The sequence below is a fragment of the Dromaius novaehollandiae genome, chromosome Z (assembly GCF_036370855.1).
Source record: "Dromaius novaehollandiae isolate bDroNov1 chromosome Z, bDroNov1.hap1, whole genome shotgun sequence".
Taxonomy (NCBI): Eukaryota; Metazoa; Chordata; class Aves; order Casuariiformes; family Dromaiidae; genus Dromaius; species Dromaius novaehollandiae.
The window spans coordinates 56,879,423-56,893,328 of NC_088132.1; the positions used below are offsets into that span (position 1 = coordinate 56,879,423).

The 13,906-nt window shown below is 41.8% G+C and overlaps 1 protein-coding gene across 12 annotated transcripts in view; it reads left to right on the forward strand.

Moving 5' to 3' along the window:
- The window catches only part of LOC135324650 (rho guanine nucleotide exchange factor 28-like), a 133,641-nt gene that overhangs the window by 53,297 nt on the left and 66,438 nt on the right, over positions 1-13,906 (forward strand). For all 12 annotated transcript variants that reach the window (XM_064501321.1, XM_064501323.1, XM_064501322.1 and 9 more), the window contains 2 exons: positions 3,318-3,364; positions 4,889-4,949. In XM_064501321.1, the coding sequence (XP_064357391.1) occupies positions 3,318-3,364; positions 4,889-4,949 (108 nt within the window). The remainder of the gene's footprint in view (positions 1-3,317; positions 3,365-4,888; positions 4,950-13,906) is intronic.

Sequence of the window (13,906 nt, forward strand, 5' to 3'; positions counted from 1 at the left end):
ATCTTCATGTGGCTCTTCACTGATGGAAGGTGAATGGTGCAGACTGGTAACACTGTGTGTGGCAGTAGCTTGGGCAGTGCAAGTTCTAGGTGATGATTACTCTGATGTTTTGCCTTAGGCAGTTTTAATTTGGCCTGACTTGGGGCAAGCAAATAGTGAACATCAACGGATATTGATCCCCCAGCGAGGGAATCACAAGTTCAGGATATCTAGTCTCATTCTGAATTCTGATGATAAAGCTTCTGCTCCCTTTTTTCTGCTAAGCTGAGATTCACAAAGGTGTTTGGGCACCTACCTCTTAGTGTTTTCAGTAGAAGGAAATACTTCAGTGCCTTGGTGGAACACAGTTGTTTTGTGCCAGGGTTTTTTTTTTTTTTTTTTTTTTTTAAAAAAAAAAGCATTCTCACTTCAAGTGAATGGCAAGAAGAATATACCACATTTTGGCAAAATCCAAGACTTGAACAAGCAAGCTGTGATAATTAGACTTGTAAATTTTGCATTCTGTGTTATCTACCTATAAACAGGAAGAGCCCTTAATTATTGTTTTTACACTGATAGGCAGTAAAGTTTTTTGATCTTCTCATGTTTTGATATTGTATTTGGTGTCTGTATTGCTTCCATATCAACTGAGCATTTATTTTGCCTTTTTTACTAACCACCACCAAATCCAGGTACTGAGAAATCATTAATACAACTGATGACTAATGGTCTGTCTTATGCTCTCATTAGCAAACATTCAAGAGATTTAGCTAAAATTGCTGTTGCTACAAGCAGAAATCATACGAAATGATTAACAGAGTACTTTTTATCATGTTTTCAGTTGCATTCTGTGAAACTCCTTTACAAATTAGCTCCTAAGCTGAGGGCATTAATTTGGTGCATTAATGTCATAATAGGATCCCCCTCAACTTTTAAATCAGCTGCAGTTCTAATAAGTAATACTTACCCACTTTTGGGTGGGCCTGAAGTCAGGGTCAAGAGATCTTTAAAACACAGTGCTATCAGAAGCTCTGAGGTATCATCTACTAAAGGCTGCTATAGCAGTATGTTGCTTGTGAAATGCAATCAAACCAAAGCAGTGGCTCAGTGTAAGGTGATACTATAGCTTAGCAGTGGATCTCCCATAGCAACTTAATTAAATTCAAATACGTGGAATGATACGTTATCCAGTAAGGATATAGCACAAAGGTGAAATAGGTTTTAGTTAATTCAGTAGTTTCTGTTCTTTTCCACTTTTCTGACCTTGAAATTCCATGTCTGTAATTTGACTGAAGACATTTGCTTCTGTAGGGTAACTGTTAGTTATAGACAAAACAGCTTTTCTTTAAGAACTGTAAAACTGAGTAGCAATAATGCCAGTTGCCTGTCAGTACCACAAAAAGAGGAACCTGGATGTTCATTTTCTTGAAATGAGCTTTCAGAAGGCCAGAAATCTCCCACTGAGCTCCGTAAAGGCAGTTTCTTTGGTGATAGTTACAGAAGAAGTCGTTGGTTCCTTCTAACTGAAAAGCGGTGCCTGGGATGATTTGTTTGATGGTGGTAGTGATTAGTGTAGTAATTTGGCTTTGTGATTGTGCTTGCTGTGTTGAAAGAACATGGTTTGTAGACTTACTGCCAGGCCAGGGCACCTTTTGGGCCCTTAGCTGTTAGACCTGGGAACACCTTCACTGCCGTCCTGTAGGCCCCAGCTTTCCGCGTAGGCGTTTTCTTTCCCTGTTGCTTTGCCCCATGACACCTGAGTGTTTCTGGGCATGCCTGGTTACCTCGGAGGGGAAGGGAATTACTGCCAGCAGTTAACAAACGGAATTAAAACAGGGAGGTAAAACTGCTTTGGTAAAGCTGTGTAGCAAGCCTGAGGCAGAGCCGGGGATCGGTGTGACGTGGTAGCTTGTGGTGCCGCTGGCTGGTGGGCAGCGGGGAGCCCCTGCACGATGGGCCTTGGTGTCTGGTGCCCTGGTGCACTTCGCGCGCCCTTGCGCATCGTGCGCCCTGTCCCAGGCAGGAGACATCGCGGTGGCGCGAGGGTGCTGGCCGTCGCGCCACCTTCGTAGTAGTGCAGCAGGTAGCGCTGGAGTGAAAGGGAAGGTCGCTTTGATTGTAGCAGAAGGTTGATTAAAGAAGGTAAATTAATTAAAAATTAACCATTCAGATATTGATGAGTGTGCGCCCAGTCCTGTGCAGTCCTGACTCAAGCCAGCATCCAGAGGAACTGCTGAGGTCCTTGGCTGCCTGCACACTGACTTTGGGGGTCCGTATTGCATCCCAAAATTTCATCCTACAGAGAGCTTCAGGTGGTGTCGTGGTTGCTGGAGCTTGTGTGATTTAGATGATGAACAGCTATCTTTGAATTGTTCTTCCAAAGATACTGTTAAAAGATTTTTTTAGACTTTGTACAATACTAAGAAAGGAGAGAGGTCCTGCAAGAACCGCTGTTCCTCCAGGCGGCTCCCCAAAACACGCTACGTTGGCTGCTGAGTCCTGCTTATGTTCATCTGCTCGAGCTGAAGCATGGAGAGGCATCTGTGTACCTGAGAATAGACCTGAACCTTGAATTAAAATATTCAGTATAAAAAGAAACATTTACCAGCATAACTGTGGTTATATAATTATTATTATTGAAAATATATTTACTAAATAATAATGGCCCTGGAAGCCCTGGGGATACTGGTGTTAATTTGCATTCCGGTGGCCAGATTGCTCCTCTTTGCTGGTTTACAGTAATGCTGGAGGCTGTGGGCAAGACCTGCCGAGTGTGGTCATGTTTTTGTATAAACTGTGTCCTTTCCTACAGTCTGGAGAAGAAACCATAAAAGAGTGACAGAAATTAAGTTTTTTCTGTGTGTGTGTGTGTGTGTGTGTGTGTGTGTGTGTGTGTGAGAAAATGCAAGGTCTAATTTAAAAAAAATGCATGCAACCTTTTCAGGGGAAAAAAAAAAAAAGGAGCCCGATGGCTTTGCATAGTTTGTGTTAGGCTTTAGGACTGGTGGTCTTTTGAGCGCCTTAGGGTTAATCAGTAGCTAGCTGACAAATCACCATATTTTCCTAGCCTGTCTCTTTAATTTCAATACCCTGTTCATAACTGGCTCATGACAATAACATAGCACTTGTTGTGCATCTCGCTCGCGTTGTGCCCACGGGAATGCCGGTTCGGGGAGATGCAGGGGCTGCAAAGGGCCATTGTTCTGCCTTGCCGGCATGTTTGTTTGCTCAGTGCTTCCCCCTCCCATCTGAAAAAGGAGAGAAAGCAGCAGCACAAACCAAAGCAGACCCAAACTGAATTTGTTTGTTATTTAAAGAAGGACTCTTTGCTTTTACAGGTCCTGTGAACTTGGCATCTGATGAATTGTCCCAGGATGATGTGAAGGTACAGATTTCTCCTTATACAAATAGTTTAAGTTTTGAAAGAGCAACCTCTGCTAGGCTATCTGAGCACCTCCCAGAGCTAACAAATAAATAAGGTGACTAATGCCTGCCAAACGACGTTTCCCGTCCGTTCCTATCCTGTGGGAATAGTTACGTGTGTAGATTATTATTATTTGAAGGAACCTGTTACGTGGTTGCGGGCCGGAAAGCTAGGTTGAAAAGCAAGCTCTGCTTCTGGACCGGAAAGCTCCTGTGTTTGTGGTGATCCTTGGTTCCTTCAGGGAGCATACGGCTCGGCTTCAAGCATGTCAGGAGCAAAACCCATCTCCTGTATGTGCAAGCTTCATCCTTAAGATGACGCGATTCATTATGTCTGAGGAGTCGGTCGCTGAGAGGGATCTTTTGGGTAACTGTGAATCCTTAACTGGATTGTTTCTCGGATGAGATGCAGGCCTGTCAAAAACTGATTGGGACTGACTGGGAAAAACGGTTAGCGTAAAAAGTAGGCAGTTCCCATTGTTTTTCAGATGGACTTTGACATGGAGTTATCTAACAGGTTTTTGAGGGGAACAGTATTTGTGAAAAATCCCATTGTGGTTAGTCAGCTCTATTTGTCCCCTATTTTTATATTCTGCTTTTTATTTATTTCTGTTTGTCTGGTTGCAAAATCAGAAAATCTTTGTCTTAGTTATATTTTTATCAACTTTTAAAAAAGGAGCTCAATTATTCATACCAGCTCAACTGGTATGGAGCTAAAATAGTGATTTAGGTTGAGAGAAACAACTAGCAAATCTGATAAAGGTAGTATCTTCTCCATAGGGTATGCCTGTGAATTTTTACGAGCGTTTGAATTTTGGAGAATTTTACTGGATTGCCACTTCTGTTAGATCACTATTATAAAAGAACAACCTCTTAGGGTTTTTTAATTGACAGCTATGCAGAAGATTGATCATTTCTTTGAGACTCAGATGTTATAATCTGTGTCATTTCAAAATTATATTACTGCAGTGTGTATGCTTCTGTATGCTTTTTGGAGTCTGTGTTGAAAATTTATGTTGGGGCGAAGTGTGGCAGCTCATAAATCTTGCTGGGCAAAAGAGTTCTAGTGCTGTATTCACTGTGTCTTTTTTAAGGTGACAATAAAAGCCATATTTCACTCTATAAAAGAACAAACTGACCTATGATATTTCTACAGGTGTCAACAACTGAGGTAATAGAGAAGGAGCTCTCTTAGAAATGCATTGCTTTTTTTGTCCAAAACACTGTGTTAACTAGTCAAAGCACAGCTAATCTTGTAAGGGAAGAACAAACTGAGGGCTGGATTTTGCATGGCAAGTGGGATATGGTTTGGGATGGACTTCTCTTCACTGGTTATGTTTAGAGTTCAAGCCTGTAGTGTCAGCTTTATGATTCATATTCATATCCTTCATAGAGGCTGGGAGTGGCACTATCTGTTGTGTTTATTAAAATGGCTCAAATTTTGTCATTTGTCTTCAAAGAGCTAGCTCAAGTTTTCTTTTTCTAGCCTTTCAGAGATTCTGTGGCTTCTTCTAAAGAGGATGAAGATCATGTGCTGTTGGGCATAGGTAAGAAATCATTAATCATTTTGACTTCCAGAAAGGTATTGATCTATATTGTAATGCCAGATACACACAAGGCAGTTTCTTTAAATAAAAATGTAAAAGTCATTGACTTTGCAGCATAGCTTGGTGAAAGGTCACGTCAGTTATAATTATGTCCAAGAGGAACCTCTTTTGATACACCTCTGGTGTAGATAAGTTGTGTGTTCACACAGTATCATGATATCCTAGGATGATTCAGCAGTGTATTAACCGATGCAGGAGTACAACTCTTTAAAATAAATTCTGGTAGGACTAACGTATGTGACTAAAGATTAAACAAAGCATGTAAAAATGCTTAGATGCTGCAGTGATAAGTGTGTTGTAGGGCTGGTAGAAAGAATATAGCCAATTACACTCGGCAGTACATTTATAGAATGAAACCCATAGGGAACGGTGAGGAGTAATTTGAAGTTTGGGAAAGGCTCCAATAACAAAATGCAAACATTGGCTCATGCAAAGCAGAGCAAAGAAGAAAAAGACAACGAGCAACTGAGCTCTGCCAGTGGCAGCTGCTGTGCCAGTCAGAGAACTCTACGCTGGCTTAGTTTGCCTATGGTCCGATGCCGTCCTTAGATCGGAGGAGCCGGGATGGTGGCATTCAGACAGCCCACATGCAAACCTTGGTGGCTGTAGAGCTAAGAGTTACTCTGTGTGTGTGAAAAGGGAGGCAACACATATGTATGAATGTAGGTATTACACGCTAAAGAGAAATGAGCTGGAGTAAATTCAGAGACAAAGGTGTAAAATAAGAACCTGGCAGAATATTCCAATAATCTCTCATTGTAATCATTGTCCAGTTTTCACTTCTTCTAATCGTTGTTGTATCAGATGCCTATTCTTCGAAAATGTTATCATACCTGTCTTACCCTTCCATCCAAGGAATATGGAAGCTGCACAAGGCAATCAGGAGTAGTAGCAAAAATAGTTTATTATTCTACTAGTAGTAGTTATTCTACTAGTAATATTCTAATAGTAGTAAGGTTATTCTGACTTAAGTGCTTTGCGCATAGCACAGAGTAGCAGTCCCCGTCTTGCACAAAAATACAGTACATGTACGTGAGATGTTAGTGCCCATATGATCAAATCTGTTTTGTTGAGCAAAACCGAATTATTGGACTGCCTCTCAGCGTAGGAGGGTGTGGAGCCATTGGGGAGTGATTATGGTTTGCTAATTTGAAGCCACATGCTCCAGTCTCAGCTCCAGTTACACCATCTGGAGGGAACGTAAGGTAGCCTAAGAGCTGGCAGAGTGGAAATTCTCCACCCTGAAATTATAGCTGATATTTCTCTTTCTTACCCCTGAAATGCCTTTTCCTTCTAAGGCATCATTTACATGGTGCTGCTTGTGACCGCTGGAACAGGAGCCAGGCCCCCTGGCTTCAAACCAGCTCAGTCTCCTCTTTGATGCTGGAATGGGCAGCTGCAGGCAGATCCTGGGTCGTCTGCAGGAATGGGCGAGCGACTTTGACCGTGATTCATACGCCTAGTTAGGAGCTGCAGAATGTAGATTCTCAAAGGTGCTTTTGGGTGAAACACAGCGTATTTACATACAATTCAGAACAAGATTTAAGTGCTTAGAAATTGATTTATTTATTAATTGATGCATTTTCTTAGGCTTTTTAAAACATATATACATATATATGTGTGTGTGTATGTATGTATAAAATTGTAAATACCTATATAAATGCATGTATACATGCATATATGTATATATGCATATATGTATATATAAATATATAAAAATACACATACACAGATGTGAATATATATGTATACATTTTGTCCTGAGCACAGGCTCAGCTTACACTATAGCTAAGAATGATTACCTACTTTACCATCTATCTGAAAAAGGCACTCATCTACCCTTTCTCTCTTCACTAAATTAATTGCACTCTAGTATGTTTAAAAGGTTGGCCTGTTTGTGGAGAAATTGTAGTGAAGTCAGTGCTGCTTGTTTTAGAGGTAAGTCAGCATAACTGAAAATGTGCTTACCCCGTGTAGGCACTGGAGCATGGACTCGCTGCCTGCTGCATCCTAGGCTTTCCTCGCCCATCTCCCTGTTGAGCACTGAGCTCGGCTGAAATGCTCATGATACAGACGTCTGATGGGCTTTTGCCCCTGACCTCAACAGAGCCTGGAGGGCCTCTGGGCAGCGTTGTGTTTGAGGTCTGATGGGGTTAACGTGCAGGCTGGGGAATAGGTAGGCTGTCGGATGCGGTATGAAAGGTGCAAGTGGGAAGGGCCAAAAAGGATGGAAATGCGGTTTGGTGAGTAACTTACCAGTTGACTTAAGCTGGTTTTAATGGTTTAGTTGAATATAAAAAATCAGTATATGTTCACCAGACTCATATAACCATACTGCTAAATGTTACGGTTTTATTATCCTGGATTGCTTTAAACTACTTTTTAAAAAATTGTTTGCTTGGCATTGTTGTTAAATGGTAACATATTTGGCAGGAAAAGCTCACAGTGGGGGATAAGGAGAGAAATGGAAATGGTTGTTAGTGGGGGAGAGGAAGAGGGAAAACAGCTAAGGGGGGGGTTGAGTGGAGAATGAGTAGAAACGAGCAGACTTTAGAACCTCACTAGGAAGCTGGATGTGTAAATCAAAGAGTACTTCTAAGAGGAAGAATATTAGTGCTTTTTGAATGGGTGTCTTTGAATGGATATAAATTCTCCTGCTTCTGCTTCTTTCTTCTTCTCCCACATGGTTCTTGCTTTTAGAAACCTCTACTAAAAATCAGTCTAATCAGGGCAGCTCCTGAAAGACCTCCCCTGTTCCCGCTGTTTTCTTCCCCACGCCGCTGTTTCAAGCACGTGCACCGTTCTGGCTCTTTCCCCCCAGCCTGACAGCCCTTGAGACCCGGCACTTTGGGAGTATCTTTGCAGGGGGTGTTGGCAACGCTCAGTAGGATGCCAGAAGGATACTATCTTCTCTGCTCTTTGTCTTCATTTTTGGTTTGGGACCTGGCTGCCTCAAGCACCACTTGAGTCTCCCAGTTCGATTTTGAGGAGCGTTGCGCTCGGCTCCTGCTGTGCGGGAAGCTTCCCGTCCGCCAGGAGGGCTGGAGAGCCCCTGCCACTGGTGAGGGTGGCGGCAGGCGCCCAAGGGAACTGCTGCGAAGCCGTGCAAACTGCGTAAGACATTTTGTACTGCAAGCAGGGTCTGCCCTATTCAAGAACTGGTGGAATAAGAGTAAACTGCAGGGCACAGCAGGGTGCTAGATTAGCCTGAACCCTGGATTGTGTGGAGACTCCTGAGTTTGGTGCTAGTCACACCTGCCAGTCGTCTGTCCTCTCTCTCCCTCCCTCTCTCCCTCCCTCTCTCCCTCCCTCTCTCCCTCCCTCTCTCCCTCCCTCTCTCCCTCCCTCTCTCCCTCCCTCTCTCCCTCCCTCTCTCCCTCCCTCTCTCCCTCCCTCTCTCCCTCCCTCTCTCCCTCCCTCTCTCCCTCCCTCTCTCCCTCCCTCTCTCCCTCCCTCTCTCCCTCCCTCTCTCCCTCCCTCTCTCCCTCCCTCTCTCCCTCCCTCTCTCCCGGAAATTGTTAGAGATCTGTTTTGTGTTTAAAAAAATAAATAAAAAGGACTTTTTTCAGTGAAAGAAAACATGCTGGAAGGATTGAGAGAGGAAAATAATATCCAGTTGGGGAGAGTGAATGAAAGAAACAAAAAGGGAAGCAACAACAAAAATATTTTTTTTCTTTCAATATTAAGCATATGTGTTATTGCCAAGCATTGTCATCTTCAGAGTCGGCAGCCCTGTATGTTTTGGGAGGGTGACTAGGAGGTGACAGCTGAATGCTGTTACTGTTGGGCATGTGATGGTGTTAGCAGGGCATATGTTTTTAAAGTTATAATTCCTTCCTGTTTTGCATAGCTGGTTTGGAAAGAGGATGTTCACAAGGCCATTTATAAAGCTGCAAAAGTTTCTCTTTTCCAATAAGAAAAATCTAACCCCGTTTTTTCTTACAAGGAAATGTAGCTTTTTTTCTCCCTAAACTTCAGGAAGGCAGGATGCTGATAATTTTTCAAAATATTTTCCTTGCTGTCCTAGTTACAGTGCCGGTGACCTAGTGGTGGATTTTGTGTCTGTCTAATCTATTCTGTTTGCACTGCTGGCAGCGAAAAAATTCTGAGCGCCGCGTTTTGCACTTAGATTAAAAAAAAAGACCTTGATGCCAAATTTTTGGCAGTTCTCTGTATGTGACCAGGCAGCTACAAAACATTTTTAGTTGAGTCTGTCCTTTGATTTTCATGGTTCTCCAAAAATCGCAGTTTAACCACAAATCAGTTTAAGGAACAGAACATAATGATCTTTTTCTCTGTGTAAACCAGTAGGGCTGAACTGTAATCTGCAGAAAATTTGTTTTCAATGTTGCTGTTTTGTTCTTTTTAAATTAGATTTCCTTACCGTGGTTGGTAAGATTTAAAAAGTTTTTTTGTTGGAAAAAAGCATTGTCCTGCTGTCTGGATTCCCGCCTTTACATGGCTTTTGTTAGGTCTGTAAAATGATTAGTACTTCTACTGATTTAGGTCAGATTTTTCTCTCGCTTTTTTTGCTTGTTTGTTTTTTGTTTTTGGTGGGTGGAATATTTGCTTTTGGAACTGTTTTGAGTTGGGCATGCCCGTTTTGACATTAGGACTCCAGGAAATAATGTTATGGCTATTGATAGATAAAAGCGAAAGCTGTATATTAAATGTTGCCTATCGAGACAGTTATGGGCATTCTGTGACATATGCGTATACAGATTGTTTGTGTTTGTGGTCGTCTTTGTTTTTTCCTAGCGCCTTTTAATCCTGTGTTTCCCTTATGTATGCTTTGAGAGAGTTTGGGTGCTCTAGCTGTTGTATCCCTAGTCCAGGAGCTGCAGAGCTTTACTTTAGTTTCTGCTCTGTTACAGATTTACAGTATGATCTTGGGCATGACACTTCTCTTCCCTGCATCTCAGTTATTTATCTGTGAAATGAGAAACACCATAGTGAGTGAGGTGAGGAAGAGGCACTGCAACGCTTAGATGTTTGGAGATATACAAATATGCTGACTGGTTATACTGAAGAACTTCTGGAAGATCAGTTTGCTATAGACAGAGGCTTTTTTTAAAACCCATTTTTATTTGAATTGATGATTTGAAAATTGCAGAGAAGCATAATAGCTGAGGAAAACTGTGGAGCTATTGCTGCAGCTATCTTTTAATGGCTGAGACAGTTATACTCTGCCTTTTTCACTGTAGTTCTCAGAGGTTCTTATGTTGCTCTTTCTGCTTCTGCAAAACCATTGCGCAGTTCCATGCACCTTGCAGACAAGAGGCTTAACCTGGGGCTTATCAGACAGAGTCCTGCCAGAAACAACCTTTAAACAACAGATAGTTGGTTCTAGTTTACTTCAGCAAATAAAACACATTCTCATTTGTTTGGACTGTCTATAAACAGCTGAATATTGAGGACTGCTGAATAGCTGAAAGCTGCAGAAGATGTGGGAAGTAAAATCTTCCTGGGATGTGAGCCTGAACTGAGCTTAATTAAAAAGCTGTGGAGAAATCTGGAAGAAGAAGCATTAAGCACTAAAACAAGCTTGTTCTTGTTTCTTGGAGTTTCCTCCACTCTTGATTTTCTGAGACATTATAATTCAAGTTAACCTCAAAAGGAAGACAGAAAGAAAAATGAACAAGTTACAAGCATGTGCTGTCTGGCTTCCCAGAACTTGTCCTCCTCCTCTGCCTAAAATCCAAAACAAATTTGCTCAAGAAAATAATCCTTCAGAAAGAGGCTCTTTTTTCTGATGTTTAAATAGGCTCATTTGCCTGTCTTCTGCCCGGTCTCATTTCACGCTAATGTAAATATACAATCCGGGATATATCCTATGTCAAGTTACTCTTCAAATGTGAAATATAGTCCAGAAATAAATTGTGAAGAGAATAGTTGTAGTCTCGAAATTGCACATATGAATACATTTCTCAACTTTCTTCCTTCTTGAGAGGCTCCCCGTCCCTTGAAATCTTCCCTGAAACATGGAAAATTGGATTTTTAACGAAATCAGTCTTTGGTGAATTTTCTGGCAGTCTGCACTGCCAGCATAAGTGTAGACTCAACAACCAAGTCATTGGCAAAACTTCAGTAAGAACCAGGTCCAATTCAAACTTCAGTTTGCTTTCATGTAAGGCCATGTGAGTTCTCAATGTTACTGGGGCTTGTACAGGCCTCTATGGAGCAGAAACTAGGAAGAAATTTTTATTGACTCTAGCCTTGACTCTAGCCTTTAATTCTCAAGCTTTTGCAAATAAACTCAAGGGACCTTTTCATCAGGTTAAGAGACAAACAGCAACAGGCTTTCCATCCACATTTGTACTGCGTATCCAAGCTACTCTTTTGATGTGAATAGATGCTGGACACGAAGAGCATTTAGGCAAATTATCTCTTTGTGCACTTTGTTGGAACTGTTTCGTAGTTGTTTCAAGAGTCAGGGCATACTGACCGCAGTCACGTGAAAGTAATATTAATGAGCTGCTTGTCCTAACCCACATCAGGTGAATGGTGTTGTTAAAAAAGAAAAAAAATATATACCAGTCAATCATAAATCAGACTTCAGAGAAGTTCTGGATCTGAGGAGCACTGCGAAATCTCAACCCTGGGACAGTAAACTGGCCAACCTGTAGAGTTTGGGACAAAACTTCGGTTAACGCTTATATAGATCCTCTGGCTCTGTGGAGCTTCACTGACACAGGACTGGGTGGAGATGGTGCGGATGTGTTTACTGCCTCAGCTTGGTAAACTCTGAGGCCATCCTTCTTCATCTCAACCTCTCAGTTGGTCTTCAAGGATTTTGCATTACTAGTATAGCTTATGCAAAGCTGTTCGTGTAAAATTCTTAAAGGTAAATTGCTCCTTTAATTTAGCAAAGAAACAAGGCTTAAGTACCAGCACTTACGAACAATTGTTTTTCAAAGGAAAGATAAGATTGCTAATAGCTCTTTGCAGGATAATGCATCATTCATTGAATATCACAAACACAATATTTTTAAAACGAAGATGTTATTCTCATTATAGCTGTTCTAACTGTAATTGTCATCCTAGTTTCAAAGGAAGCTAAGAAACTAGTTTCCTAGTTTCAAAGGAAGCATTAAAAATACAGTTTTAATAAATTAATTTCATAATCACATTCACCTGCAAGGGAATAATTAGTGTTTGATATAAATTTAGATGGTATGATCTCCCAGTCTGGATGGTTTACAACAGTGTAATTCCATGTACAGTATTTGATGTGGGTGAAAGGATATATCCACATGGAAGTAAATGCAGTGGAGCATGAAAATACTTGGACTGGCTTTTAATAAGCCTCCTTGTTTAAAGCAGTCCAGAACACAGTTCACACAAATTGACTCTGCTTCTTCTGCATCCTGCCTTGACTTTAGAGTGCTTCAGTAAATTTGGGTGTCTGCACAGAACAGCTTTTACAGGGAGAGGCAGGACAGCCTGCTGCCCTCACCAAGGTGTCTGTGAAGACAGCAACTGTCCTGTGTTTGTTTTCAGGCTAACGTCCAAGAAATTGTATGAATTAGTCAATGAAAAATTGACTCAAATTTATAGTACCATATCTTTACTTTTATTTTTCATTAATATTCCTAGTGTCTATGCGTCTACAGGAGACGCTCATTACAGAAAAGGCATGTCTAGCGTGGGTCAGTTTTGTCTTCAGCTCTTCAAATGGAAAGACTGGAAAACATTTGCAAGGAGGGAGGTGTAAGCAAGAGGTAAGGGGTTTGAGGGCTCAAGGCTGTTTAGTCTTATATCAGAATGTGCCTAGGTTTGAGATCTGCCCGTACCCAGGACTGTGCTTCTCTGAGAGAGCAAAATGCCACTTTAAACTGGTGGTGAGAGGAAGAGGCTCCGTAAAGTTAAACATTGGTGATCTTCCATACTGTTGGAATTGCTACCTCATAGCTTCAGCAGGGTCGAAACAGGGAGATGCAGGTGTATTTGTCATGGGAGGAAGTGTACAGTGCAGGAAGCTCCCTACTCTTCCCCTTCTCCTTCTGCAGTCTTTCCTTCCCTGCTCCCTGCCCTTCCAACTGCCTTCCCCTTTCAGGTGACAAGAGATGGTGCTTGCTGCCCAGTGCTAGTGATGGAGACAGGAGATCCACCAAATACTGCCATACTCTGGGCAGTGATGAAGGCTGCCGAATAGCTGCTGGACCTTTCGGTATCCATTGCTAAATGGTTTAAATCTCAAACTGCCATGTTACTTGTGTGAGACCTCAGCAGCTGACACTTTTCCTTGTGTGCAAAGTGATAGGAAAGTAAACTGGCCAGAAATGACAGTGCTCTAAATTGAATGCATGAATTGTCTATCAGAATTTGATCAATAAGGAGGGTCATGAAAACAAGAGGAGAGAGGCCCTCTGCCAAGATCTTATGGATCTGGGCTTGGTTCTGTGTTTCTTCAGTGTATTCATTAGTGACTTGGAAAAGAGAAAGGGAGAGAATAGTGAGGTGACAAAGTTTTCTGACAATTCCAGTAAATAAATTTTCATCAGAACAACATTTTCATCAGAAACAATTTTCATCAGAACAAGGTGCTTGGCAGAGGAGAAGAGGTGGTAAAAACAATTTGTGTGAAGAGCCATGCTACAAGAACTGTGACACTTGCTGACAGCAGTCCATGCAATCATTACGTAATTGTTGTGGGCAGCTGGGAAAAGCATTGGAGTTGGAGTGTGTTCAGTGTGTGGATCTGGCTGGTGGCACTTTGGTTTCAGTCACCTTTAATTCACATTTGCTGAATTTTTAAAACAATTGCTAAATCTAATGCAAAACAATGCAGATATTTTGTCCAGGTCTCTTGGCAGATCCTCTCTGTGGGAAGATGTGGTCTACAGAGTGAAGGTGGAAGGAAAGCCTCATACACCTACAGGTTGCAGAAGTCAGTG